This window comes from Erythrolamprus reginae, chromosome 8, assembly GCF_031021105.1.
Source record: "Erythrolamprus reginae isolate rEryReg1 chromosome 8, rEryReg1.hap1, whole genome shotgun sequence".
Classification (NCBI taxonomy): domain Eukaryota; kingdom Metazoa; phylum Chordata; class Lepidosauria; order Squamata; family Dipsadidae; genus Erythrolamprus; species Erythrolamprus reginae.
Window position 1 is genome coordinate 58,113,486 of NC_091957.1, and position 27,375 is coordinate 58,140,860.

The 27,375-nt window shown below is 46.4% G+C and overlaps 1 protein-coding gene across 1 annotated transcript; it reads right to left on the reverse strand.

The window, feature by feature from the left end:
• Positions 1–3,129: 3,129 nt before the first annotated feature.
• SLC6A14 (solute carrier family 6 member 14) lies at positions 3,130–26,178 on the reverse strand. Its single transcript, XM_070760036.1, has 14 exons — positions 25,730–26,178; positions 24,972–25,134; positions 22,250–22,381; positions 18,965–19,132; positions 16,934–17,066; positions 14,175–14,307; positions 12,716–12,856; positions 12,018–12,246; positions 10,397–10,522; positions 9,102–9,220; positions 8,872–8,971; positions 7,549–7,658; positions 5,834–6,001; positions 3,130–5,013 (listed from the first exon to the last, which is right to left on the reverse strand). Exons 1-14 carry the CDS (start codon positions 25,772–25,774, stop codon positions 4,864–4,866), a joined length of 1,917 nt encoding a protein of 638 aa, XP_070616137.1. The 5' UTR covers positions 25,775–26,178; the 3' UTR covers positions 3,130–4,863.
• Between the last annotated feature and the right edge of the window lie 1,197 nt (positions 26,179–27,375).

Sequence of the window (27,375 nt, forward strand, 5' to 3'; positions counted from 1 at the left end):
CCCTCGCATCCTGGACGCAAACTATTTCAACTCCTTCCCTCAAAACATTGCTACAGAGCACTGCACACCAAGACAACTAGACACAAGACAGTTTTTTCCCCAAATGCCATCACTCTGCTAAACAAATAATTCCCTCCACACTGTCAAACTATTTACTAAGTCTGCACTACTATTACTACTAGCTTTTTCTCATTGTTCCTATCACCCATTTCCTCCCACTTATGACTGTATGACTGTAATTTGTTTGTATCCTTAAGGTTTTTTTGAATATTGATTGTTTCCTCATTGCTTATTTGACCCCTATGACAATCCTTAAGTGTGTACTTCATGACAAATGTATTTTTCTTTTATGTCCCCTGAGAGCATCTGCACCAAAGACAAATTCCTGGTGTGTCCAATCACACTTGGCCAATAAAATTATTCTATTTTATTCTATTCTATTCTATTCTACTCTACTCTACTCTACTCTACTCTATTTCACAAGATCACGTTCAACCTCGGATGAATCCCCAGACTTTTACAATCTTTTGAACTACCTTGAGATAAGAAGCCCTTTTCAGCAGAGAAAATTGTGAGGCTGTTATTGTGTGTGTGTCCCTTAAGAGGACGTTATAAATGCTGTGTGCTGTAGGAAGGCAACAGAGTGACAGGAAGAGAAAAACAAATCAGAACCAGGAGGTATCTCTGAAGGTTTCGGACCAGCCCTGGTGGATTTAGGGGATGGCTCACTCCCAAGAACCAGCCAACAGAGGGCAGCACCACCCAACTTTTCACTTGGAGCAGAACTTCTGGAGACCAGAAATGGCTCTCTAGTGGGTCCCAGGTGTCGTCCCCCCCCCAAGATTCTCTGGTTTTATTCTCTTCCCCGAAGGACACAGCACGATACGTTCGGCCTCTCAGGTGAGTGGATGAGGACCTTCTAACCATACTAGGGGAGACAGGAGAGCAGCCTTCCAGTATCTCAGGGGTTGCCACAAAGAAGAGGGAGTCAAGCTATTCTCCAAGGCACCTGAGGGCAGAACATGGAAACTAAACAAGGAGAGAACCAAGGAGAAATTTCCTGACAGACAACAATTAATCCGTGGAACTGCCTGCCTCCAGAAGTTGCGGATGCCCCAACAATGGAAGTTTTTAAGCAGATGTTGGATAACCATCTGTCTGAAGTCAGGTTTCCTGCCTAAGCAGGGGGTTGGACTAGAGGACCTCCAAGCTCCCTTCCAACTCTGTTATTCTATTCTACACATGATTTCCATTCATGATGCCTTGTGTCTTTTTTGTTGCTCCCCAGGTCACTTCTCCCTTAGTAGTGACAAGTGCCCCGCAGCTGACAATCCTTTTGGGGGGGTCCTCAGGAGGAGATGGAGGGGCGAGAAGGCTGCAGACCCTGCTGGAACAAGGACCTGGCAGGAGGAACCCACCTTTGTACCAATCCCTCACTATCCAAGTGCCACCTCTATATTGGCTGAGGCAGGCAGGGTTCCCATGGGTCCCATTTGTTGGGGGTCAAGGGAAAAGGGGGGTATATTGATTTATTTATTTATTGATTGATTGATTGAACTTATATGCCGCCTCTCTCCGTAGACTCAGGGCGGCTTACAACATTTCAATAAAAATACAATATATAAAACACTTCTAATCCAATTAATAGAAATAATTAATTTAAAAATTATCTTATGTTCTTACGTTCTCTATCTGTCTCTGTCTGTCTGTCTGTCTGTCTCTCTCTCTCTCTCTTTATCTATCTATCTAATCTATCTCTCTATCTACCTACCTACCTACCTTCCTTCCTTCCTTCCTACCTACCTTCCTTCCTACCTATCTATCTATTCATCTATTCATCAATCTATCTTTCTACCTCTCTCTCTCTCTCTTTCACTATCATCTGTCTGTCTGTCATTTCTCTATTGGCGGTTATTGAAAGGGACGTCCAAGTGCCGCTTCTATGTGGGTTGAGGCAGGCAGGGTTCCCTTGGGTCCCATTTGTTGGGGGGTCCAGGGAAAGGGAGGGTTTGGCCTTCTCTTTCTGCTCAAGATCCCCCTGGACAATTGGGGGGCCACTGAGGGACACAAAAGGCTGGACTCCATGGGCTTTGGCCCCATTCAGCATGGCTCTTCTTAGGTTCTTACATTCCTTCCTTCCTTTTCCTTCCTTCCTTTTCCTTCCTTCCTTCTTTCCTTCCTTCCTTCCCTCCCTTCTTCTATGGGCTTGGGCCCCATTCATCAGGGCTCTTCTTAGGGTCAAAGTGGCTGCATTCCTTCCGTGCAAGGGTCTCTCTTCTCCCTCGAGCATCTAAAACCAAGGATGCTCCGTCCAACCGAATGCAAAGCCCCTTTAGGGAGAAATGCGGAAGGTTCCGTTGGCCTGACAGAACCTCAAAAGAAGCTCGGAGGAGGAGGATGCTACAGGTTGAGGGTGCCCTCTAGGGACCAGAAGAGCTCCCCAAACAGTCTCTGGGGAGAAGTCCCAGCCTCTCCCTGTCCTGGAATCCTGGCACGCTCTTCTCGGCCGCCCAGGCGGTCTCAGCCCAAGCCTGCTCTGAACCTGTTAGGTGGGTCAAGAGCTCGGCTGGAGAGGTTGAGGGGTGGAACGGCATGAAAGGAGGCAGCTTCCTCTACGCAACCACCCAGGCAGGAGGGGTCCACGCGGGGCTTTCCCTGAGCTGAGCGCTTCCTGGAAACGGTGCCATTATTCCAAGGGAGGGGAATTTATTTCTTTATTTTAATTATTAATTGGAATTCCATGGAGAGGGCCAGCATATAAGAACAATAAATTAGATAGATAGATAGATAGATAGGTAGGTAGGTAGGTAGATAGATAGGGAGGTAGGTAGGTAGGTAGGTAGGTAAATAGATAAGTAGGTAGATAGGTAGATAGGTAGATAGATAGGTAGGTAGGTAGGGAGGGATGTAGATAAATAGATAGGTAGGTAGGTAGGTAGGTAGATAGATAGATAAGTAGATAGGTAGGTAGGTAGATAAATGGATAAGTAGATAAGTAGGTAGGTAGGTAGGTAGGTAGGTAGGGGGTTGTCAGCCACAACTCTGGAGTACTATGGCTGAGGTTGCCCCCTCCCGTTAAAATGGCAAGATGGAAGATGAAACACCCCCCCCCCATGAAAGAGGCTCCAGTGAATAAATACAAACTTTTATTGATTTAAGGCAGTGATACGTCAATGTCAACAAACAAGAAAACCACTTGTAGTATAAAAACAACCCCCCCATCCTTCTGGGACAAAACCCACTCCCATGGCCATGGGGGGGGCTCTTCTCCTGGGTCTTTAGTCACTTTCCCTTCCTCCCTCCCTTCCTTCCTTCTATCCTTCTATCCATCCATCCCAACTTTGGGGAGCTGCTGGAGAAATCTCGGACTCCCCAGTTGATCCAAGAAAAGCTGAGAGTCGGGAGAGATCGGGATCCCAGTGGGATTACCTCTATTTGGGGGGGTCTCCACGGGGTGTTTCTGGACCCAGCCTTGTGCACCCTCTGAAGAGGGGCTCTTTGTGAAGGTACCCAGAAAGACCCCTGGTGTGAACTGCAGAAGAGGAAAAGGACGTCCCCTCCCTCTGAATCAATTAATGAGAAAGAATTGGGGTGCTCCCACCAGCCCCCCCTCCACTGAAGCTCTTTTTGCTCCCCACTGACTGGCCCACCAGACCAGCCCCCAACTTGGTGCCTGGGGAACGGGGGGGGGGGGGGGGTTGAGCTGATGCTTGGAATCATAAAACAGACGGAATCTTTAATATTCCCAGCGGCTCTTGGGAAGAAGCGTGGAGGACGTTCTGATTTTTTCTTTTTAAATATTTGTATTCATTTTCCACTTTTTAAAAAAGAAAACACAATTGTGCTCATTCTCACAAAAAAAGAGGTGCTCCCTTCGCCCCAAATGATTGCACGAGGCACCCGGGGGAGAGCAAATGGTGGGGGAAGACAGGAGAGATTCTCGCTGGACAAGACGAAGGGGGTGAAAAACCCAGCTGAAGTGGACAAATGAAAAAGTCCTTTGGAAACCAAAATCTGAACAGTTTTCGTTTTATTAGCTGGCCAGCCAGCTCTCTGCACCGAGAAGAAACAGTTCCGCTTCTCAGGAATTCTCTCTCTCTCCCGTTCTCCGTTTTAACGCCAAGTTTCTAGTCCTTATGGCTAGGGAGATACAGCTGTGAAGGCGAAGAACGAGAAAGGTCTACCCCAAATCCGGATGGCTCATTAGGATGGACGGTTCTTTAGAGCGGAGAGACAGTTTTCAGAGATTTCCCTCCAAGGTAGCAAAATAATAACAATAACAATAATAAATTACCTCCCAAATAAAACCCCGGGAATAAATTATGCGAATAAAATGCCAGGTGCCGCATCTCTCTTACACAGAGAGATCCGTGTGTGTGTGTGTGTGTACATCCAGAGTGTTGCGTGATGTTACTTGTTCCATTGACACACACAAGAGTCTGGTTAGGCTTCACATCCAACAAAGTGTACAAAGGATCCCAGATCTCGGATGCTTCAAGCTCAGGAGATTCTCACAGGATTGCCAAAGTGGGCTCTTCACCACCACACCCCTGCGAGGGAGGACACTCCGCCTTGCCCAGAGGAGACTTTGGGGGTTTGGGGGGGGTTTGGTGGTGGGGGATTGTTGCTGGCTCTTGACAGACAGGGGCTGGTGGGGTGGGGGTCCCACCCACCCACCTATAGAGGGTGGTCCTGAGTTAGAAGGCTGACCCCCCCACCTGCCTGAGAAGCAGAGCCCTCCAGGTGTGGCTCTTCGGCAGAGGGTCCAAAGTCTTTGGCCTCCATTGCTCGGTGTCCCTTCGGCTGCCTGGGTTTCGCTGGCTGTCAGTGGGACCCTCAGCCTGTGGCGGCCCCTCTCTCTCTTTACTGTGGCTTGCTGACATAGCTGTCCACAGTGGGGATCTCCACGTCCATTTTCTTGTCCGGGTCCACCATGTCCTTGTATCTCTCTCCCCGGTGACGCTCCAAGGACGGCCCCCAGTTGGGTTTGGGTTTGCAGCAGAAGACGATCCGCTAGAAGGAGGAAGAGGAGGTGGGATTCCACTTATTTCATCTCATTTACTTATTTATATTTGTCAAATTATAGAAACATAGAAGATTGATGGCAGAAGAAGACCTCACGGTCCATCTAGTGTGCCCTTATACTCTTTCCTGTATTTGATCTTAGGGTGAATCTATATTTATCCAATATTATTTTACTGAAAAAGTAGTAGATGCTTGGAACAAACTTCCAGCAGACGTGGTTGGTAAATCCACAGTCACTGAATTTAAACATGCCTGGGATAAACATAGATCCATCCTGAGATAAAATGCAGGAAATCGTAGAAGGGCAGACGAGATGGATCTTTTTCTGCCATCAGTCTTCTATGTTTCTTTCTTTCTTTCTTTCTTTCTTTCTTTCTTTCTCTTTGCCTTTCTTTCTCCCTTTTTTCTTCCTCCCTTTCTTTCTCTCTCTCTTTCTCTCTTGCTCTCTCTTTCTTTCTTTCTTTCTTTCTTTCTTTCTTTCTTTCTTTCTTTCTTTCTTTCTTTCTTTCTTTCTTTCTTTCTTTCTTTCTACAGGAGCTGAATTTAAACATGCCTGGGATAAACATAGATCCACCCTAAGATCAAATACAGGAAATAGTATCAGGGCAGACTAGATGGATCATGGGGTCTTTCTCTGCCATCAATCTTCTAGGTTTCTATGTTTCTAAGGTGAAGTAGTCACTAACTGGAAGGACATTTTGGTATATGAGTCTTTGCTCGTCTCCTGGGGGCTTTGGGGTCCTTCTGCCCCCCCTCCACCAGACTTCCCTTCTCTCACACACGCACACACACACTCGGCCACACTCACCTGCCACAGGTTGCCTTTGGCCTTGATAATCTTGTAAACAGCCACCACCGGGATCCAAATGAGGCAGAAAATGATCATGCACCACCCGACGGCAGTGGCCCAAGTGGGGTAACTTTTCTTGGCATAGGTGGGGGGCGTAAAAGTGATCAGGGACCAGATCAGGATGGCCTGCACCAGACAGAGAAGAAGAGGAAAGAGAGCGAGGTGAGAGGTTGTGTCACTCAAAGCGCGCCTCTCTTCCCAATGCACTGGACTCCAATCCCCATCATCCTCAGCCAGCGTCTCCTACATAAGAGCTTCTGGTGGTCCAAAAAGCCCGAAGGAACCACGATCAACTTCTGGCCACTGGGATGTGGGAAGGAGCAGGCGACAATCCAGTTGATCAGAGCCACAATACAAACGCTGCCAAAATTCAGAATTCAGACCTTAACCCCTCCGTCCCTCCCTCCCGGTCAGCGGGCAGCTTATCTTTCTCCAGAGTTGGCCAGGAAGGATCTGTGTGTTTGCTGAACCTCACAAGGTCCAAGATTCTGGCTTTCAAAAAGCAAACACCCCCAGCAAAGAGACAGCCTCCCTGTGGCCGGCAGAATTTGGCCCCTTGACTTTTTGTTCTCGACTAAAGTTTGCCGAGGGTCAAGGACAAAATATTCCCATTCTGTGGACTTGGTGTGTGTGATCTAGTCAGGTCCCAGGTAGCTGTGAATTCTGTCTTGGAGGAGAACCACAAAGTGCTCGATCCTAGAGATTTAGAGTACCACTACTACTATTTGGCTCTAGAGTTTTACAGTACTACTACTACCACTTTGCTCTAGAGATTTAGAGTATCACTACTACCACTTTGCTGTAGAGTTTTAGAGTATCACTACTACCACTTTGCTCTAGAGTTTGAGTACCACCACTATTGCTTTGCTCTAGAATTTTAGAGTACTACTACTACCACTTTGCTCTAGAGTTTTAGAGTACCACTACTACCACTGCTCTAGAGTTTTAGGGTACCACCACTACTACTTCGCTGTTGAGTTTTAGATTACCACTACTACCACTTTGCTTTAGAGTTTTAGAGTATCACCATTATTACTTTGCTCTAGAGTTTTAGAGTACCACTACTACCACTTTGCTCTAGAGATTTAGAATACCATCACTATTGCTTTGCTCTAGAGTTTTAGAGTACTACTACTACCATTTTGCTCTAGAGTTTTAGAATACCATCACTATTGCTTTGCTCTAGAGTTTTAGAGTATCACTACTACCACTTTGCTCTAGAGTTTGAGTACCACCACTATTGCTTTGCTCTAGAATTTTAGAGTACGACTACTACTACCATTTTGCTCTAGAGTTTTAGGGTACCACCACTACTACTTCGCTCTTGAGTTTTAGAGTACTGTTATTATTGCTCTAGAGTTTTAGAGTACCACTACTACTACTTTGCTCTAGGGGAAGGAACGTGAGGGAAGGAGTGATAACAATAGGCAGAGAGGGTTCCCGTCTTGCGCATTTTGGTTCCCTTCCAAGCTGCCTGGTGGTGGCTGGTTTTGTTTTGCTTGGGAAATTGTTGGCCTTCGTAGAACAATGGCCCTCGGGGGAACAGGAGCTGCTGTCTTTGGAAGGCCTGTAATTCTAGGTGAATAATGGGCCTGGGCTCCGTGGGGGGCCTGTGGGCTTTCCAAGGCTTCCCCCCCCCCATGTCCAAGCATTGAGACCTCTGGGCTACTCACCAGCAAGAGGCAAGGCGTGATGACAAACCAGCAGGCTCTCCACCACAGCCAGAATAGGAAGCTCTTCTTCCCAATCATCATCTCGATGTCTTGGATGAATCGGTTTCCCCCTGGACAGAACAGCCACATGGGTGGGGGAGTTAGTCACGAGTCTTGGCCAACGGGCAACGGCCCAGAGTTTTACCCTACATGGCCGTAAACTCCTTTTGCCGGAGGCCTGGACCGAAATGAATCATGTCTCCTTAATAGTCTGGGCCAGGGGTTGGTTTTGACCTAGCTTGCTGCTGGAACCCTTCCTCCCATGCGCACATGTGCAGTGCAGAAAACCCAGGCTTCTGTACATGTGCAGAAGCAAAAAAAACCCCCACCAGATGGTGGCACAAACTTCCAGCAGACGTTGGTTAGTCCACAGTCACTGAATTTAAATCTGCCTGGGAGAAACATCGATCCATCCTAAGATAAAATACTTAAATAGTATAAGGGCAGACTAGATGGACCAGGAGGTCTTTTTCTGCCATCCGTCTTCTATGTTTCTATGCTTCTAACAAGAGTTGGAAGGGACTTGGAGGTCTTCTCGTCTAACCTCCTGCTTAGGCAGGAAACCCTACACTACTTCAGATGAATGGTTATCCAACATCTGCCTAAACACTTCCAGTGTTGTAGCTTTCACAACTTCTGGAGGCAAGCTGCGCCACTTGTTAATTGTTCTGACTGTCAGGAATTTTCTCCTTAGTTCTAAGTTGCTTCTCTCCTTGTTTAGTTTCCACCCATTGCTTCTTGTTCTACCCTAAGGTGCTTTGGAGAATAGCTTGACTCCCTCTTCTTTGTGGCAACCCCTGAGATATTGGAAGGCTGCTATCATGTCTTCCATGGTCCTTCTTATCATCAAACTAGCCATGCCCAGTTCCTGCAACCGTTCTTCATAAGTTTTAGCCTCCAGTCCCCTAATCATCTTTGTTGCTCTTCTCTGCACTCTTTCTAGAGTTCTAAATTGCTACTCTCCTTGTTTAATTTCCACCTATTGCTTCTTGTTCTACCTTCAGGTGCTTTGGAGAATAGCTTGACTCCTTCTTCTTTGGGGCAACCCTTGAGAGATATTGGAAGGCTGCTATCCTGTCTCCCCTGGTCCTTCTTTTCACTAAACTAGATCTAATTCCTGCAACTGCTCTTCATCCGTTTGAGCCTCCAGTCCCCTCATCCTCTTTGTCGCTCTTCTCTGCACTCATTTTAGAGTCTCAACATCTTTTTTGCATCGTTCTGCTGGTGTGTTTTGGAGTGTTGGGAGAACCGAGGCTGTTGGAGGAGATCCCAGCAAATATTTACCATAAATCCAGCAAATTCCCAGCAGTTCCAGGATAGCTGCAAAGAGGATCCCCCAGCCGGCACAGAAATAATCCACCAGGTTGACCCAGAAGATTCCTGCCTGTGGAAGAGAGGAAAAAGAGGTGACACCTTGTCGTTGTCCCGCGTAAGAGATTCTCCCATGGTCCCCAGGGGGGATTCTGGCAGCTCAGCCTAAGAGGATGTGGGTCCCGGACCCCCTGGAGTCGTACCTGAGTCACACAGACGAGCCCAAGCAGAAAGAGCAGCATGCACAGCCCCATGGTCACCACAATCCTCATTTTCTTCATCACTGCAGGGTAGATGTCTTGGATGGTGGTCGTGATGGTTTCTGCAGAATGAAGTGGGAGCGAAATTAGAAACACAGAAGCATAGAAGATTGAAGGCAGGATAAGACCTCCTAGTCCATCTCGTCTGTCCTTCTACTATTTGATCTCAGGATGGATCAATGTTTATCCCAGGCATGTTTCAATTCAGTGACTGTGGATTGACCAACCACGTCTGCTGGAAGCTTGTTCCAAGCATCTACTACTATTTTAGTCAAATAATATTTTCTCATGTTGCTTCTGATCTTTCTCCCAACTCACCTCAGATTGTGCCCCCTTGTTCTTGTGTTCACTTTCCTATTAAAAACACTTCCCTCCTGGACCTGATTTAACCCTTTAACCTATTTAAGTGTTTTGATCATGTCCCCCCTTAGCGTCCACAGCAGGAGAGCAGAGCAAGAGTCACTCTCACATTGTAACTCTGAGGCCGGCTCCATCCACTTTAGAAGAGGGGTCCCCAAACCTGGCCGCTTTAAGACTTGTGGACTTCATCTCCCAGAATTCCCATAGCTGGCTGGAGAATTCTGGGAGTTGAAGTCCACAAGTCTTAAAGTGGCCAAGTTTGAAGAGCTCTGCTTTAGAATGCCTCGCTCACAACAACAAAACAGTACAAATCCAATGATTAAAAACAGTTTAAAACCCTTAATATAAAAAATAGTCATACATCTCAGACAAACCATACATAAAACGGAAATGGCCCGGGGGAATCAATTTCCCCATGCCTGACGGTGAGTTTTAAGGAGTTTGCGAAAGGCAAGGAGGGTATGATTGTGTAGTACATAAGTTTTTCTTATAACAATGTGTTTTAAATTAGTTTTTTAATTTTTTAACATTAGATTTGTATTTAAATTGTATTGATGTTAGGTTGTGAGCTGCCCCGAGTCTTCGGAGAGGGGCAGCATACAAATCTAATTAATAATAATAATAATAATAATAATAATAATAATAATAATAATAATTATTATTATTATTATTATTATTATTAACCCTTGTAAGAAGATTTCCTCAAAAACAAGTCCAAGCGCTTGTTTCAGGATTCCAAAAAATATAAGAGAGGGTCTTCTTTTCGGGGAAACCCAGTAGGTGATGCTGTATCCATAGCAGGGCCTGCAGTTCTTTTCACCAAGACGAAGCATTCTCCCATCACCAGGTGGGTCCACTTTGTCTTGACCGATACTCACCTATAGTGGCGAACTGGGAATCGAGACCCAGGAGCAGAAGCATGAAGAAGAACAAGAAGGACCAGAGAGGAGCCACCGGCAGCTGCGACAGGGCTTCTGGGTAGGCCACAAAGGCCAGGTTGAATCCTGCCAAGGAGCAAAACCAAGGATGCCATCAGGGAAAATGCCATCCAATTTAATAGAGATCGGTGTGAACAGCCTAGCAGCCAACCGAGACCAATTACAGCAGTGGAGGTGTTCTCACCAGGTGTGTTTGGGCTCAGTTCTCACCTCCCAGCCAGTTCAGCAGAAAGAGGAGGAGAACTTAGGAGAGCCCAACCCAGACAAGGTGCAGAAGATCTCATTTATGATCTCAGTCAGGGATGGTGAATCCTTTTTTTTATGTGTGTGTGGCTGCAGCTGGAAGGGCCAAAACAAACCAGAAGCTTCCAGATTTTCAATTTCAAATGGAGTCCAAATTATCCAACATTGACCTCTCCAGATTCCTAAGAGGTCAGTAAGGGGCAAGTACAAATGCACTAGAGTGCCTTCCATCCCCTGTCCTATTGCTCTCCTATATCTCCTATACCTTTCTTCTATTCTTATATCTCTTCTTCTATTCTTTCATTGATAGGTTTTATTCCTATATCTTATCTTATCTTCTTTCTTAGATATATTTTACTATGAGTATCTCCTCTATAACCTTCATCTTGTATTTTTACTATGTGCTTACCCACGAAAACCCTCATTGTGTACTGGACAAAATCAACCAATCAATCAATGCATAATCATAAGTCCAAAGGAAGTCCAAAGAAAGTCTAGAGTGCCTTCCGTCCCCTGTCCTATTGCTCTCCTATATCTCCTATCCCTTTCTTCTATTCCTATATCTCTTCTTCTATTCTTTCATTGATATGTTTTATTCCTCTATCTTCTCTTCTTTCTTAGATATATTTTACTATGAGTATTTCCTCTATAACCTTCATTGTGTATTTTACTATGTGTTTACCCACTAAAACCCTCATTGTGTATTGGACAAAATCAATAAATCAATAAATAATAAATAAATGTTTGGACTCCAGTTGGAGATTTTGAAAGCGTCTTTCTATTGTTCGTGCACAGAATCCAAAACACAGCACCTTGTTAAAAAAACAAAATCCAACCCCCCCCAAAAAAAACATTTTGCAATAGTAATAGAGATAAATGAAATAAACACTTATGAGTCTACGGAGAGGGGTGGCATACAAATCTAATAAATAATAATAATAATAATAATAACTTTGTTGCAGATACTAAAAGAATTCATGCTCATTACTATTCCATCTTTTTCCCTATTTTCTAATACTATGCTTTATACTATATACGGTATATATATTTATAATCTAATATATATTTATAATCTAATAGAACATATTTATTTATTTATTGGATTTGTATGCCGCCCCTCTCCGTGAACATATAGAGAAGTGAATGGTATGTGTAAAATGTAATAGATACGGATTAACACCTGTACAAAAAAAATATGTGACAAATATGCTTTTTAAAATCAATCAATAATTTTAAAAAAACCACAAAACACCAAAATCCAGCAGAACGAAGCCAGAAGTTCTCCAGAAGATCCCGTGGCCTAAGTGGTCGAGCTCACCTGAGTCCACCACCTCGGAGACCTTCTTTTTGGTCATGAAGGCCATGTGCCCCAGGATGGCGAAGATGGCGAACCCGGCAAAGACGCTGGTGAGGCAGTTGGTGACACAGACAAAGATGGCGTCTGTGTAGCAGTTGTTGTGGAATTTGTTGTAGGAGGACAAGGCGACCAGCCCACCCCAGGCGACCGAGAGGGAGAAGAAGATCTGCGTGGCTGCGTCTTTCCACACCTGGAAGAAAGAAGAGGGAGAAATAGGTCCAGATATGTAGAGTTACGCAGTTGGACTTGACGAGATGCCAGAATTTAGAGTGTGGCGATTTAGGAAGCGGTGCAGAGAAATGACAAAGACACTTGTGTAGAAAAACAGCAATCAATAGTTTTACTCTTCAGTGCAAAAAAATAATACCTTCCGTCTTAGTCTTCTATTTACAGGGAGAAACTTTATCTATATGCATTAGAGCAGTGGCAACTTGAAGGTATTTGGACTTCAACTCCCAGAATTCCCCAGTGAATGGAGTGACGTCAAATTGGCTACCTTTAAGCCAGTCACATGACCTTTAAACCACCTCCCGGTCACATGATGGTTAAGCCACTCCCACCTGGTCACATGGCTGGCAAGACACACCCACAAAACAAGCCACACCCACAGCGTGGTAGTAAAAAGTTTTGCATCCCTTCACCCGCTGAGTGGTACCAACCTCTGCCTCGTAAAGTTTGGTGAAATTGGACTGGGACCCGATGTAGTAGTCAATCCCCTCGCGGGCCCCTTCCAAGGTGACTCCTCGCACCAGCAGTATCAGCAGGACCACGTAAGGGAAGATGGCTGTGAAATAGACCACCTGCAAGGAGAAACAGCACTGGTTCAAAAAGAGGCCAGACCAAAATGACCAATGGAATATTTTTTTAAATTTTGGGTTTTTTTTTTAAGCAGATCCAGATTCCGCTACAGGGATTGGTGGTGAATCTGGTCTTCGCTGGATGCTGCAGCGTCTCTGCCCTTCCCAGACATGCCCTCCAGGGTGTTCTGCGCATGGCCCTTGGAGCGAAACCCCCCGACTCAAAAATCCCTTATTATATAATAATAATAATAATAATAATAATAATAATAATAATAATAATAATAATAATTTATTAGATTTGTATGCCGCCCCTCTCCTCAGACTCAGGGCGGCTCACAACAATAAGTAATAGCAATATGATGATGTAACAAATCTAATATTTAAAAAACATCTAAAAAACCCGTCTTTAAAACCATAGCAGACAAGCATATCATACCTAAAACTATTCATATGATAACATCAACCTCTTCACTGAGAAAAGCACACATAACTAAAAGACTACTTCGCCTTTAACATCAACAACAACACAAGAGCATGCAATAGATACAAGCTAAATGTAAATCGCTCCAAACTAGACTGCAGAAAATACGATTTCAGCAATAGAGTGGTCAACGGCTGGAATTCACTACCGGACTCTGTTGTTTCTTCCCCCCAATCCCCCAATCTTCAACCTTACATTATCTACAATAGACCTCTCCCCTTTTCTAAGGGGTCTTTAATGGGCCATTGTGTCTACTGTTCCTGTCCTAATGTCTTTTTATCTTTTCTATCTCTACTTTATCCTTATATTATGTTAAACATACTACAATACAATACATAAATAATACAATACTATACTCATAAAAATGAAAAGCAGATTTTGAACAGCAAGGAAGAAGGAGCCCCAGGCGTTGAATTATGGGTGTGGGCACTCACACATGCGCCACAGCACATGCCCATGCTCTTTCGGCACCCGAGGAAAAAAAGGTTCGCCATCCCTGCTCCAAGGTGACCAGAACAGGGAAGGAGTTGGCATCTCTCCTGGCACTTTGGCAAATCCTTCATGTCCTTGGAATGCCATGCAACCAGTTCTTTGCTCTGAAACTAGACTCCTGGCCGCCCTACCGCCGCCACATGCCAAGCACCAGTGCCTCCGGCCGCCCTCCACTTGAGAGCGTGGGTGCTCTCGGCTATTTTGGAACACGCTCTCCAAGGATCCTCTTCACCCCGAGGAGCCTTCAATGCCCACACATTCCAACGCTACTGCGGGCGAAAGGAGAGTCCTGCAGCTAAGTCAGTACTGGGCTTTCCGAGGGCCACGAGGTTCGCCTGCAATTACCTTCCCAGAAGACTTGATCCCTTTGAACAAGCTGACGGCCACGATCAGCCAGGAAAGGAGGAGGCAAAGCGCCAGGTACCACACGATCTCCCCGGTTTCGCTTATGCTGTCTGTCCGCCGGAGGACTGCGTTGCTGCCGGAGGGAAAGGAGAGAAGGATGAGCCAAGGGGAAGCAGCCTCAACCGGGGCCTGTTCTGTGCTGGGCCCCCGGAGCGAAACCCCCGACTCAAAAATCCCTTATTTTATGAATAAATCAAACTCTTTATTGATATAAGCACACATAGTGAAAAGCAGGTTTTAAACAGCCAGAGAAAAGGAGTTGTTTCTCTTTGGAGCTAAATGTAAACAATGTCTGGGAAAGACACCAAACTCGGCGTAATCAGCATTTCTTTGGTAACAATGTCCATTTATCATTTAAGCCTATGGATTTTGCTCACCTGGGCAACAAGCATCCAGTGGAGAATAAATAAGTTTTATTGAGGCAGAAATCATTTATTTATTTATTCAATTTTTATGCCGCCCTTCTCCTTAGACTCAGGGCGGCTTACAACATGTTAGCAATAGTACTTTTTTAACAGAGCTAGGCTATTGCCCCCACAATCCGGGTCCTCATGGTTTTAAAGCCTTGTTCAAGCACACCCCCAGTCTCACATCTCTTCCATTGAACAACGTTGAAACTCCACACCCGATTACCCAAAACCCTTTGCCTTTATACTGCCTGGAAGTGACATCACACCCCGAAGAGGCTAGGTCTGTACACTAATATCTTTTACTATGGAACTCCTCTCCCCTTCAGAGCAATCTCCTATAGCGAGGGTCTATCCACTGACTTTCCACTCTAATGTCTTCCTCCCTCTCTGACTGGGACCGCTCACCCATTCACACATCAGCCCCCTATAGTGGTTCTTCAGGCTCACTCTGGTCACTTTCTCCCTCACTCTGGCCCAGGGGGTACCCAGAGAGGCCTGGGTCAGAATCTGACATGACCTGAGGAGGATGTGGTGCACTCACAACAGAGTGGGTGAAACTCAGCTTCCTCTGCGGTTGAACCAGAATAGGCTTGGGGTGTGGTTGAGTTGGGGAGAAATGCTGGAGGAAGGGTGGCATTCCAGGAACTGCCCAACCACAATCACCAGCATTCCTCAGCTCTGGCCATGTCGGTTGGCATTCCTGGCAATTCTGGTTTCCCATGCTGGGCTGCGACACTTGCTCCAAACCCAAGTCCCAGTTTCACTCTGGGTTGCAACACTGCTCAGCTTGTCTCAGTCTTCTGCACATAGCCTGCTGGGCTTTGCAGAACTAATGGCAGGCTCCCTCGTCCTGTCTTGCAGAGGCCGTGGGGCAGGTTGTGTTTCTGGAGGCCGAGAAGGCTCTCTCCAAGTTGCACATCTACTACCCACACAGCTTTGCAATGTCTCAAGAGGTTTCTCTGCTTTCATGTCTGTGTATCATTCAGGCATCATCAGGAATATATATATATATATATATATACATATATGACAATCCACACCAGTCACGGTGCAACTAAGACCTCAGCAAATAGCGTTGTGTTTCATTTGTTCATGCAATGCAAGACTCACTCCTCCGTAGAAGGTGAGTTGGATGCAGAATCCTGGGCTAGAATACTTCCAGAGAAGGCAAAATATACCCTGAGATGAACGCATCTAGATTCTATCATATCTCAAGAACCTAAAAGGGTCACCTGACATCAAAAACGTCATCCAAAAAGCACAACAAAGAATGCTCTTTTTGCACCAACTCACGAAGCTCAAACTGCCCAAGGAGCTGCTGATCCAGTTCTACAGAGGAATCATTGAGTCTGTCATCTGCACCTCTATAACTGTCTGGTTTGGTTCTGCAACCCAACAAGACCGACACAGACTTCAGAGGAGAATCAGAACTGCAGAAAAAACCATGGCTGCCAACCTGCCGTCCATTGAGGACCTGTAGACTGCATGAGTCCAAAAGAGGGTTGTGAAAATATTGACTGACCCCTCGCATCCTGGACACAAACTGTTTCAACCCCTACCCTCAAAACGTCACTACAGAGCCCTGCACACCAAGACAACTAGACACAAGAACAGTTTTCCCCCAAATGCCATCGCTCTGCTAAACAAATAATTCCCTCAACACTGTCAGACTATTTACTAAGTCTGCACTACTATTACTACTAGGTTTTTTTCTCATAATTCCTATCACCCATTTCCTGCCAATTATGACTTCTGAAACTTTTATTTTCTTGGATTTATCCATGGTTGGCCTACTGGGGGTCGAAAAGGGCAATAAATTTGGGTATCACACATTGCCAGTTGTGACACATATTTTGAGAGACAGGGAGTCACAGCAGTGGGATGAAAAAACCACACGTGGCTCCAGAGCTGCGACTTGCTGACCCTGGTTCTAGATCAAAAGATATTTATTTTATTTTATTTATTAAATATATAGACCACCCTCTTCCTAGCGGACTCAGGGTGGCTTACAAGAATAAAATATTAACAAAATATTTTTGTTAATAGACAGGCTGCCAAGGTTTGCTTGTGTAAATATCACATTTAAACGGACACCCAGCTCACCCAAGGCAAAGGTGTCCCTGGGGGCCTCACCACAGTTTGAAACAAGGTTGGGGGTGGGGGGTCCTTCCCAGATTCCCCTGGAGATGCAGGGGTTTCCAGCAAGCAAAGTTGGACAGACAAAATCAACGTTGTTGACTTTCAAGGTTGTGGGCGAACGGCCCCCAGGCTCAGCCGATTCACACTTACTTCCAATACAGCTCGCTGGGAACCCGCGTATCTTTCAAGACCGTGATGTTGCCTAGGCAGGTTAGGTTCATGCTCTGCACTATGCTGTAATCCTTCTCGACGATCATGCCATTCTCCGAGACGTTGCACAATGCTGAAAGGGAGGAGGAAGAAGATGCAGTCACAAGGGGTAGAGAAAGGGCTTTCCAAGGGGAAAACAATGGTGCTTTAACTTAATTTATGGGCTAGCAAAGTTCCAGATTTCTAAATTTGTAGCCCAACCCTTTCGCTTCAGGGCTTAAAAGCAGGGTTCCGCTTTGTATTCCTCGTGTTACTGTTATGAGCTATTGAAACATGGGATGACCTGCTGCCCATTTCAACAAAGCAAAAATCTCTTTGGCCTGACTTGGACCAATTCTCCCCATCTCTGTTTTTTCTGCCCTGCAGCTGGGCCTGGGTCCTTGGGCAATAAAGGATGCCCCTTGCTAATAAGATTTATGCATGGTATGATTGGGTTGTGTGGTTATTTTTAATGATTGTGTGGTTATTTTTTTAATGATAAGGGGTTTTAGACAGAGTTTTTAATTATTGGATTTGTCATATATTGTTCACTATTATTGTGAGCCGCCCCAAGTATATTCTGCCACACGAATCCCAGCGACCGGTTAGATCCCACAGAGTTGGCCTTCTCCGGGTCCCGTCGACTAAGCAATGTCGTTTGGTGGGACCCAGGAGAAGAGCCTTCTCTGTGGCGGCCCCGACCCTCTGGAACCAGCTCCCCCCAGATATCAGAGTTGCCCCCACCCTCCTTGCCTTTTGCAAGCTCCTTAAAACCCACCTCTGTCATCAGGCATGGGGGAATTGAAATTTCCCTTCCCCCTAGGCTTATAGAATTTATACATGGTATGCTTGTATGTATGAGTGGTTCTTTAAATTGCCGTTTTTTAGATTGTTTTTAATATTAGATTTCTTTACATTGTCTTTTTTATTGTTGTTAGCTGCCCCGAGTCTTCGGAGAGGGGCGGCATACAAATCTAATTAATATTAATAATAATAATAATAATAATAATAATAATAATAATTACAATGGTCGCCCAGAAAGTAATGCACCACATTTTTTTTCTTAGCCTACAGTAATGGTGTGAATGCGAAACTTTAGATATACATTATGTGAATTGTCAGGAGTACGTGTGTAAATTTTGCATTTCTTCAGATGGATAATATATCTGCAGCAGTGTTTTGAATTGGCATCTGCAAGGGATGTACGTTACAAGCAGCGTGTCGTCACTGAATTTCTCACTGCGGAGAAAGAAACTGTTGGGAACATTCACAAACGTTTGTGTAGAGTTGATGGAGAATCTGCAGTCGACAGAAGTACGGTTAGTTGCTGGGCACAGAGGGTGGGGCCATTACAGTGCAGAAATGGCTTTGTGACCAGAACAAGGAGTGGTACCGACAGGGCATCCACGCCCTTGTGTCTCTCTGGAGGAAGGCCACAGAACGGGACAGAGATTACGTGGAAGAATAGGGAGTGTGGAAGAAACATCACTCTTCCTTGTGTGTAAGTTTCATTGTGTTTGATAAATAATTGTTGAAGGAAAAAAATGTGGTGCATTACTTTCTGGGCGACCCTCGTACAATTCCCTTTGAATGGCATTTCACCGCTGGACACGGGCTTGTGAGTCAAACTCCAAATGAAAGGAGTGAAAACGTCCTTCATGCCAGGATGGGAAATAACCCAGGACAGGAAGAAAAGATGGGAAATAATTCAAGGGTGCAAAATATGCATTTCCCTGTCTAACTCTTTGAGGAACCCTAGTTGGCGATGCCCAAGATGGTGCTCATTTGCATGTCCCCACCTCCACATTTGCATGTCCCCGCCCCAGCTCAGTTTGGAAATCCTGCCATGCCTTTTGATCACGAAAGGAAACCAAAGCATTTCTGATCTGATCTCCGCCCTGCGCTGGGTGGATAAAAGAGGGTCTTGCACCTAGAAGAACGGCACTGAATGTGTGTTCAGCCGAAGGATTCTTCCCTTTCCCAGCGACTTACAGATGGCCACTTTGCTGCATCGGTCAGTTGCCCACGTCTGGTTGTTGCAACTTGCCCACGGCAGGACGCTTTGGAAGGAGGCAAACAGGTAGTAGAGGCTGTAGCCAATGATGACGTTGTAATAGATGGTCACAAAGGTGGAGATGAGCACCATGGTGATTCCCACGCCTGGTCAGAAAGAGAAAAGAGGCCAGGTCATCAGGAGACCGGTCCCTGAGTGTCCAGGAGCCAACCTAGGAGTCACAGTCGCCCACACCCTTTTCACCTCGAGAGGGTCCGCAATTTGGGCATCCTCCTCGGTATTTCAGTGAAAACTAGACAGCCACCTGCACCGCTAGGGTCTGATGCCCCCCCCTTTCCAAATATCTCTGTGGGGAGGGCTTTTGACTCCCTTAGAGAGGGTCCGCAACTTGGGCGTCCTCCTCGATCCACAGCTGACCCTAGAACATCATCTTTCAGCTGTGGTGAGGGGTCATTTGCCCAGGTCTGCCTGGTGGACCAGTTGCGGCCCTATTTGGACCGGGAGTCTCTACTCACAGTCACTCAAGCCCTTATCACCTCGAGGTTCGACTACTGCAATGCTCTCTACATGGGGCTACCTCTGAAAAGTGTTTGGAAACTACAAATTGTGCAAAATGCAGCCGCACGAGCAGTCATGGGCCTTCCTAGGTATGCCCATATTTCTCCAGCACTCCGCGGACTGCATTGGCTGCCGATTGCGAGACGCAATTCAATGTGTTGGTAATGTCCTACAAAGCCCTACGTGGCATCGGACCAGAATACCTCCAGGGCCGTGTTCTGCTGCATGAGTCCCAGAGACCGGTCAGGTTCCACAGAGTCGGCCTTCTCCAGGTCCCATCAACCAGGCGGGACCTAGGAGGAGAGCCTTCTCTGTGGGGGCCCCGGCCCTCTGGAATCAACTCCCCTCGGAGATTCACACTGCCCACACTGTCCTCGCCTTCTGCAAGAGTCTTAAGACTCATTTATGCCGCCAAGCTTGGGGCCATTAGAGTCCAGCCCCCTGGCTGACGAATGTTTGTATGATTGTTTGTTTAATTCTAATCTAATTGGATTTAGCTATTGTAATTGTTGTTTTTAATATGTTGTAACCGCCCGAGTCCTCGGAGACGAGTGGTATATAAATCCATTAAATAAATAAAATAAACCTGTTGCAAAGGCCAACCGGACTGCATTGCAAAGAGGGAGGGAGGGAGGGAGCCCCCCTGGCTAGCTGGAAGACCAGCAGGCTCCGGACGAATGCCTAAAGGTGGGGTCGCCTTTGTTTGCCTTCCCATCAAGATAACAGGACCGCAAGCGTTCCTGCGCTGTAGCCAAAACAAATGTTTTGTCCTGAATGTCAATATGGGATGTTTCTCAGCGCGACTTTTTCACACCGGCAATCCATCCAATAAGAACACCCCGTGCATTATCTCCAAGCAGGAAAACAAAGCAGGGTTATGACTGCCAGGTATGCTTGGGGAAATTTGCAAAGGCTGTTTCCTTGTTTCACCCGAGAATTTTTTAAAAAAGTAACCTAGAAAAATTTACCGTATTTTTTCGGAGTATAAGACGCACCCTTTTGCTCCCTAAAAGAGGCTGATAATTTGGGTGTGTCTTATACTCTGAATGTAGCTCTCTTTTTCTTTAGCCTTAACTAGCTGCTAATGATCTTCCCAGCTCTCACCTTGCAGGCTCTTTCATTATTACTCTCTGCAAAGAATATTTTCCAAGCCCTAAGTCTTTCCAGGGTTTTTTTCCCCATTCTCTATTTGCTCCGAATGTTTCTTTCCAACCGTAACCAGGTGCTAACTATATTCCCAGCTCTTACCGGCTTGCAAGCTCTTTCATTGTTATCCTCTGCAAAGAATGTTTTCCAAGCCCTAAGTCTTTGCAGGGTTTTTTTTTCATTGCTCTAACTTGCTCCGGATAAGTTTCTTTTCAACCCTAACCAGGTGCTAACGATGTTCCCAGCTCTTACCAGCTTTGCAAACTCTTTCGTTGTTACTCTCTACGAATAAAGTTGTTTTTAAAGCCCTAACCAACCAGGGGATAAAATAATGTGCTGGCTAAGGATGGTAGCCAGATGAATCCCTGGCAAGCAGATTCTTTTCCCTATTTTCCTCCCCCAAAACTAAGGTGCGTCTTATATTCCGAAAAATACAGTGCATGGCCCATGGCTTCCGTGAATATAAAAGTATCCTTATAAAAATAAAAGCAAAACCCAGGAAGCAGCGTGGGAATCACTGTGCAATTCTTCAAAGTGAAAACAGGCAAAATAAGGGAACAAGATAACCATCAGTTCACACAGAACCTGCAGAAAATCCCTCGTTTTAGAAGAAACGCCCAGCTCAGGTCCCACTCGGGGGACGAATGTTTTGGGCATCCCACACCACTTTGCCTTCAGATGGACCCGAACCATTCTTCTCTCGGCCCCTCTGAGACACCTTTCCAATTTTGCAAAGGAGCCCAATCAAGGAACTGTCAGACGAGCCAAGAGCGAACAGCCCAGCCAAAGAACAAGCCATTAGAATAAACACTGAGAGCAACCCCCCCACTCCTTACTAGCACTGATGAAATTCCCTAGTTGGGTCATGAGACATTTACAGGAAAACCGCCAAGCCCAGCGAGACCACCAAGGACCTAGAAGGTCTACAGTTGGCCTCTCCTCTTCTCTAAGAGGTCTGTAAGGAGCGTGCATAAGCGCACCATTGTGCCTACCATCCCTGTCCTACTGCCCTATTGTCCAAATTTACCTGTGCCTACTTTGTTTTGGTTTACCAAGACCTGCTATCTTGTACATGTTTTGACAAATAAATAAATAAATATTAAAAAATAAAATAAAATAATAATAATATAATATAACAAAACATAACATAATGATATGATATGATATAATATAATATAATAATATAATGATATGATATAATATAATAATATAATATAATGGTATGGTATGGTATAATATAATATAATATAATATAATATAATATAATATAATATAATATAACAATGGGAATAATTGCTGAATGAATGTTAATGGAAGTTTTTAAAACTAGAATTTTTAAGGATTGTTTTTTTTAATGTATACTAATTGGATTGGATTGATTTACTACTGTTCTTTGTATATGTTGTGAGCCGCCCCAGTCCTCGGAAAGGGGCGGTATACAAATGCAATTAAATAAATAAACAAACTAACAAACAAACAAATAAAACTCAGGCATTGGGGGCAAAAGGCTTTCCCAGGCCTCCATCCAGAAATCCACCAGGGTGAAGGACTACGCTGACCTTGCAGAAGAGGGAGAATCCTCCAAATGGAGACGGGTCCCAGGCTGGCGAACTGTCCGAGGGAGCACTCCATGAAGAAGAGAGGGAGGCCGGCCAGGGCCAGCATGATGGCGTAGGGGATCAGGAAGGCTCCTGCAAGAGAACAGCGTCAGGTGAGCGGTGAGCCTGGGCCACCCACAAAGCCAGCCCCTCGGTCCAGGGCAGCAGCCTCGGAAGGACAGCGCAGCTTCTAAGGGCGATGGGCAGAGATCTCCACACCGCCAAGCATTTGGGGAAACCAGCAGTTGGGGTTTGGCCAAAGCCTTGTGGCCACCTGCAGAGAAGGAGGAGGGCTGCATATGCCAGTCAGGGCTCTCTGTCCATCCTGCAGAAGAGCTGAAACCTGACTGGGTGCCAATAGCAACAGCATTTAGACTTATGTACCGCTTCACAGTGCTTGACAGCCCTCGCTAAGTGCTCTACAGAATCAGCCTTATTGGCCCCAACAGTCTAGGTCCTCATTTTGCCGACCTCGGAAGGAAGGAAGGAAGGAAGGAAGGAAGGAAGGAAGGAAGGAAGGAAGGAAGGAATAGCAATTGCACTTAGACTTATATACCACTTCATAGTGCTTTGACAGCCCTCTCTAAACAGTTTACAGAGAGTCAGCCTCTTGTCCCCAACAATCTGGGTCCTCATTTTACCAACTTTGGAAGGAGAGAAGGCTGAGTGAACCTTGAGCTTACTGAGATTCGAACTGCCAAACTGCTGGCAGCCGGGGATCAGCAGAAGTAGCTTGCAGTACTGCACTCTAACCACTGCACCACTGAGGCTCTTACCTCCCTCCCTTTGCCTTTGTTGACCCTTCCTTCCTTCCTTCCTTCCTTCCTTCCTTCCTTCCTTCCTTCCTTCCTTTTTTCCTTCCTTCATTGCTTGCAATAGCAATAGCACTTAGACTTATGTGCCGCTTTCCAGCCCTCTCTAAACAGTTTACAGAGACTCAGCCTCTTGCCCCCAACAATCTGGGTCCTCATTTGACCCACCAGGGAAGGATGGAAGGCTGAGTCAACCTTGAGCCTACTGAGATTCGATCTGCCAAACTGCTGGCAGCCGGGGATCAGCAGAAGTCGCCTGCAGTACCGCACCCTAACCACTGCGCCACGCAGGCTCTCCACGGCCCAGAAGGGTGGTAGCTTTGGTTCCCATCCCAGAGACTGTCCCGCGCCTCCTTCGCGCACTTGTTCCATTTGCATAATGAATGGGATGGACCTGGCTGAGAGAAAGGCGTTGAGTGGCCCCTGAGTCACACTCGCCTTGTTCCCAAGCTATTCTATTCCTCTGGGTGTGTGCAAGTTGCTTTCACAACTGCGGCTCCTGTGGTTCTCTTCTGCCTTTGGCTTCAAGAAGGGGCCGGAGAAGCCCATGGGTGGGGGGAGGAAAGGGAGGTCAGCCATAAAACCTTCCAGATGAACACAGGGTCCATGACCCCAAAGGTTAGGGCTGATGCCTCGGGGTCAGTGGAAGAGGAGGAGGAAGAGGAGGAGGAGGACAACTTTAATTTAATTTTAAAAATTTAAAAATTTAGAGAAGAGCGGCATACAAATCTAATAAATATTATTATTATTATTATTATTGTTGTTGTTGTTGTTGTTGTTAATTTATTCAATTTCTATGCTGCCCAATCCTATGGGACTCAGGGTGGCATAGAATATTATAACAATAAAAAAAGCATACAATAGTACAATAATAAAAAAAAGTAGAACATAACAGTAGATTAAAACCCCATTATATCCCTAACAAACTGTGCTCAGTTCTGGGGACCTCACCTACAAAAAGATCAAATTGAACCAGTCCAAAGGCCCAAAATGATGGAAGGTCTTAAGCATCAAACTTATCAGGAAAGAGTTCATGAACTCAATCTGTAGAGTCTGGAGGACAGAAGGGAAAGGGGGGGGGCACTCGTTCATTCATTCATTCATTCATTCATTCATTCATTCATTCATTCATTCATATTTCTATGCCACCCTTCTGCTGGGACTCAGGGCACCTCACAGGACAAATACAGAATAAATCTCTGAGTCCTCGGAGAGGGGCAACATAGAAATCCAATAGATAGATAGATAGATAGATAGATAGATAGATAGATAGATAGATAGATAGATAGATAGATAGATAGATAGATAGATAGATAGATACAGTAGATAGATAGATAGATAGATAGATAGATAGATAGATAGATAGATAGATAGATAGATAGATAGATAGATAGATAATCTCAATACTAAGACGACAACAACAGCAGCAGCAGCAACAACAACAGAGTTGGAAGGGACCCTGGAGGTCTTCTAGTCCAACCCCCTGCTTAGGCAGGAAACCCTACACTACTTCATACAGGTGATTATCCAACATCTGCTTAAAAACTTCCATTGTTGGGGCATTCTCAACTTCTGGTGGCAAGCTCTTCCACTGATTAACTGTTCTGACTGTCAGGAAATTTCTCCTTAGTTCTAAGTTGCTTCTCTCCTTGTTTAGTTTCCACCCATTGCTTCTTGTTCTACCCTCAGGGACTTTGGAGAATAGCCTGACTCCCTCTTCTTTGTGGCAACGCCTGAGATATTGGAAGGCTGCTATCCTGTCTCCCCTGGTCCTTCTTTTCATGAAACTAGCCATGCCCAGTTCCTGCAACCGTTCTTCGTATGTTTGAGCCCCCATTTATCCCCTCCTCCTCTTTGTGGCTCTTCCTTACCTCCTCCGTTGTTGTAGGTCAGATAGGGGAACCGCCAGACGTTGCCCAGGCCCACCGCATAGCCCACCATGGAGAGCAGGTAGTCGGACTTGCTGGACCAGTTGCCCCGTTCCGTGTTCTCATCCTGCGAGTCCGCGATCTTCTCCGTGGACAAGGTGAATTCCTTGGGAAGGAGAAGAGAAGAGGGGAGAGTCAGGCCCCCTCTAGAGAGTCCGCGACAGTCCCGGGGCAGGGAAAACGCGCCCCGTTCTGCTCCCAGCTCCTGCGGCCGGGGCAGGAGAGCTGACGGGGCCCCGCTAGGAGCTGCCCCCCCCAAGCCGCCTTTCAGAACCTGAGCTGCCCCCACCCCAAGCCGCGCTGGACGCCCCTTTCGCCCCTCCAGGAACTACAGCACCCAACAAGTCACCTCCCCGGCTGGGGGTCGGTGGGAAGGGGGTCCCGGTGCCCAAACCCAGGCAGGATGGGGGCCGCGCAGCGCCTGGCGCTTCCTGAGCTCCGGCTGCTTCCCTCGGATGCTCAGGATCGCCGCGCGCTGCGCCGGGGTCCCTCCTGCCGGGCGTCTTTGCGCGAGGCTCTTCCCTTCGGCGAGGATGCTGCCGCGCGCCCGGCCTCCGAAGCGCCCCTGCCCTGCGCAACCCCACCGTCTCTGGATCGCTCTCTGCCCCCAGGGACTTCCAGTCGGGGTGGGCAACTGGGAACGCACCGTCCCCGCGCCCCGCTTCCTCTCCTCCTCCTCCTCCTCTTCCTCGCCCGCTCACCTTCTGGCCGCAGCGCAGGCACCGGGGGAGCTGGAGCCAACCCATCGCGTTCCTTTCTGGGCCGCCGCCGCCCGGTGGGAGCCTTTATAGCGCCCCGAGAGCCCGTCCCGTCCGGCCCCTTCGCCCGCCTCCCCCGGGACCGGCCAGGTGGAGTCGAGAGAGGGCGGGGAGGGGCAGAGGAGGGGCGGGACGGGGCGGCAGGTGCGCAGCCGAGCCAGCGCGGAGGCTTCGACTCTCCCCCCCCCCTTCGAGCTTGGCCGGGATCCCGTAGTAGCCGCTTGCCCGCCTGTCTTCCTGCCCCGCCCGCATCCTGCCCGCCGGGCAGCTGAGAGAAGCGGCGGCAGCAACTAGCCCGAAGCTCTTCCCGGCCGGGCGCCCTCGAGGCTCGGGATCCCTGGCAGAGCGCGTCCCTCCTCCGTCCTCGGGCCTTCGTCTTCCCCGCTCCTTCCACCTGGGGAAGGGGGTTCCTAGCCCCTCCCTCCCTCCTTCCTTCCTTCCTTCCAGGTGCCTTTCCCACGTCGCCTCCGAACATCCGAACAGACTTGAAATTCTTCCATTAGACAACCTACAACTCCGTCGCCTCCGTTCCGACTTAATTATAATTCATAAAAGCATATACCAACAAGATGTCCTTCCTGTTAGCGACTACTTCACCTTCAACCGCAACAACACACGAGCACGTAACACATTCAAACTCAATGTCAACCGCTCTAAACTAGACTGCAAAAAATATGACTTCAGCAACAGAGGGATCGACGCCTGGAATGCCCTACCTGACCCCCCCCCCCAAACCTCTTTAACCTTCGATTGTCTACAATTGACCTCTCCCCCTTTCTAAGAGGTCTGTAAGGGGGGGCATAAGCGCACCCCTGTGCCTATACCGTCCCTGTCCTACTGTCTTTTATCATTACTTTTCTAAATTTATTTATTTGTTATTGATTTGATTTGATTTGCATGCTGCCCTTCTCCGAAGACTCAGGGCTAATGCTTTATTTATACAAATTACCATCCTATAACTGTTTGACATAAGTAAGTAAGTAAGTAAGTAAGTAAGTAAGTAAGTAAGTAAGTAAGTAAGTAAGTAAGTAAGTAAGTAAATAAAAATAATAAATAAAAATAATAAATAAAAATAATAAATAATAAATAATAAATAAAAATAATAAATAAAAATAATAAATAATAAATAATAAATAATAAATAATAAATAATAAATAATAAATAATAAATAATAAATAATAAATAATAAATAATAAATAATAAATAATAAATAATAAATAATAAATAATAAATAATAAATAATAAATAATAAATAATAAATAATAAATAATAAATAATAAATAATAAATAATAATAAATAAATAAAACAAAACCCCTTCCAAAGCCAACCCTTCCTGACTTAGCTCCGTTGGTTGCCCTGCCCCTCTCAGACTGGCCAGCCAGGGGGTGGGGTGGGGGGGAGGGAGGGGGGCGTTCTGTCCGAAGTGCCACTTCCCCAAATAAAAATGCAAACCGCCCCTCCCTCCCCTCCCCCGCCCCTCCGGAGAGGCCCTTCCTCCTCAGCTGACCTGCTTGCTCACTCCGCAGCCTGACACGGGTGGGATTGCTCCACCGCCCTGTGGGGCTCCGGCCGGGAAGGGTCGCTCATC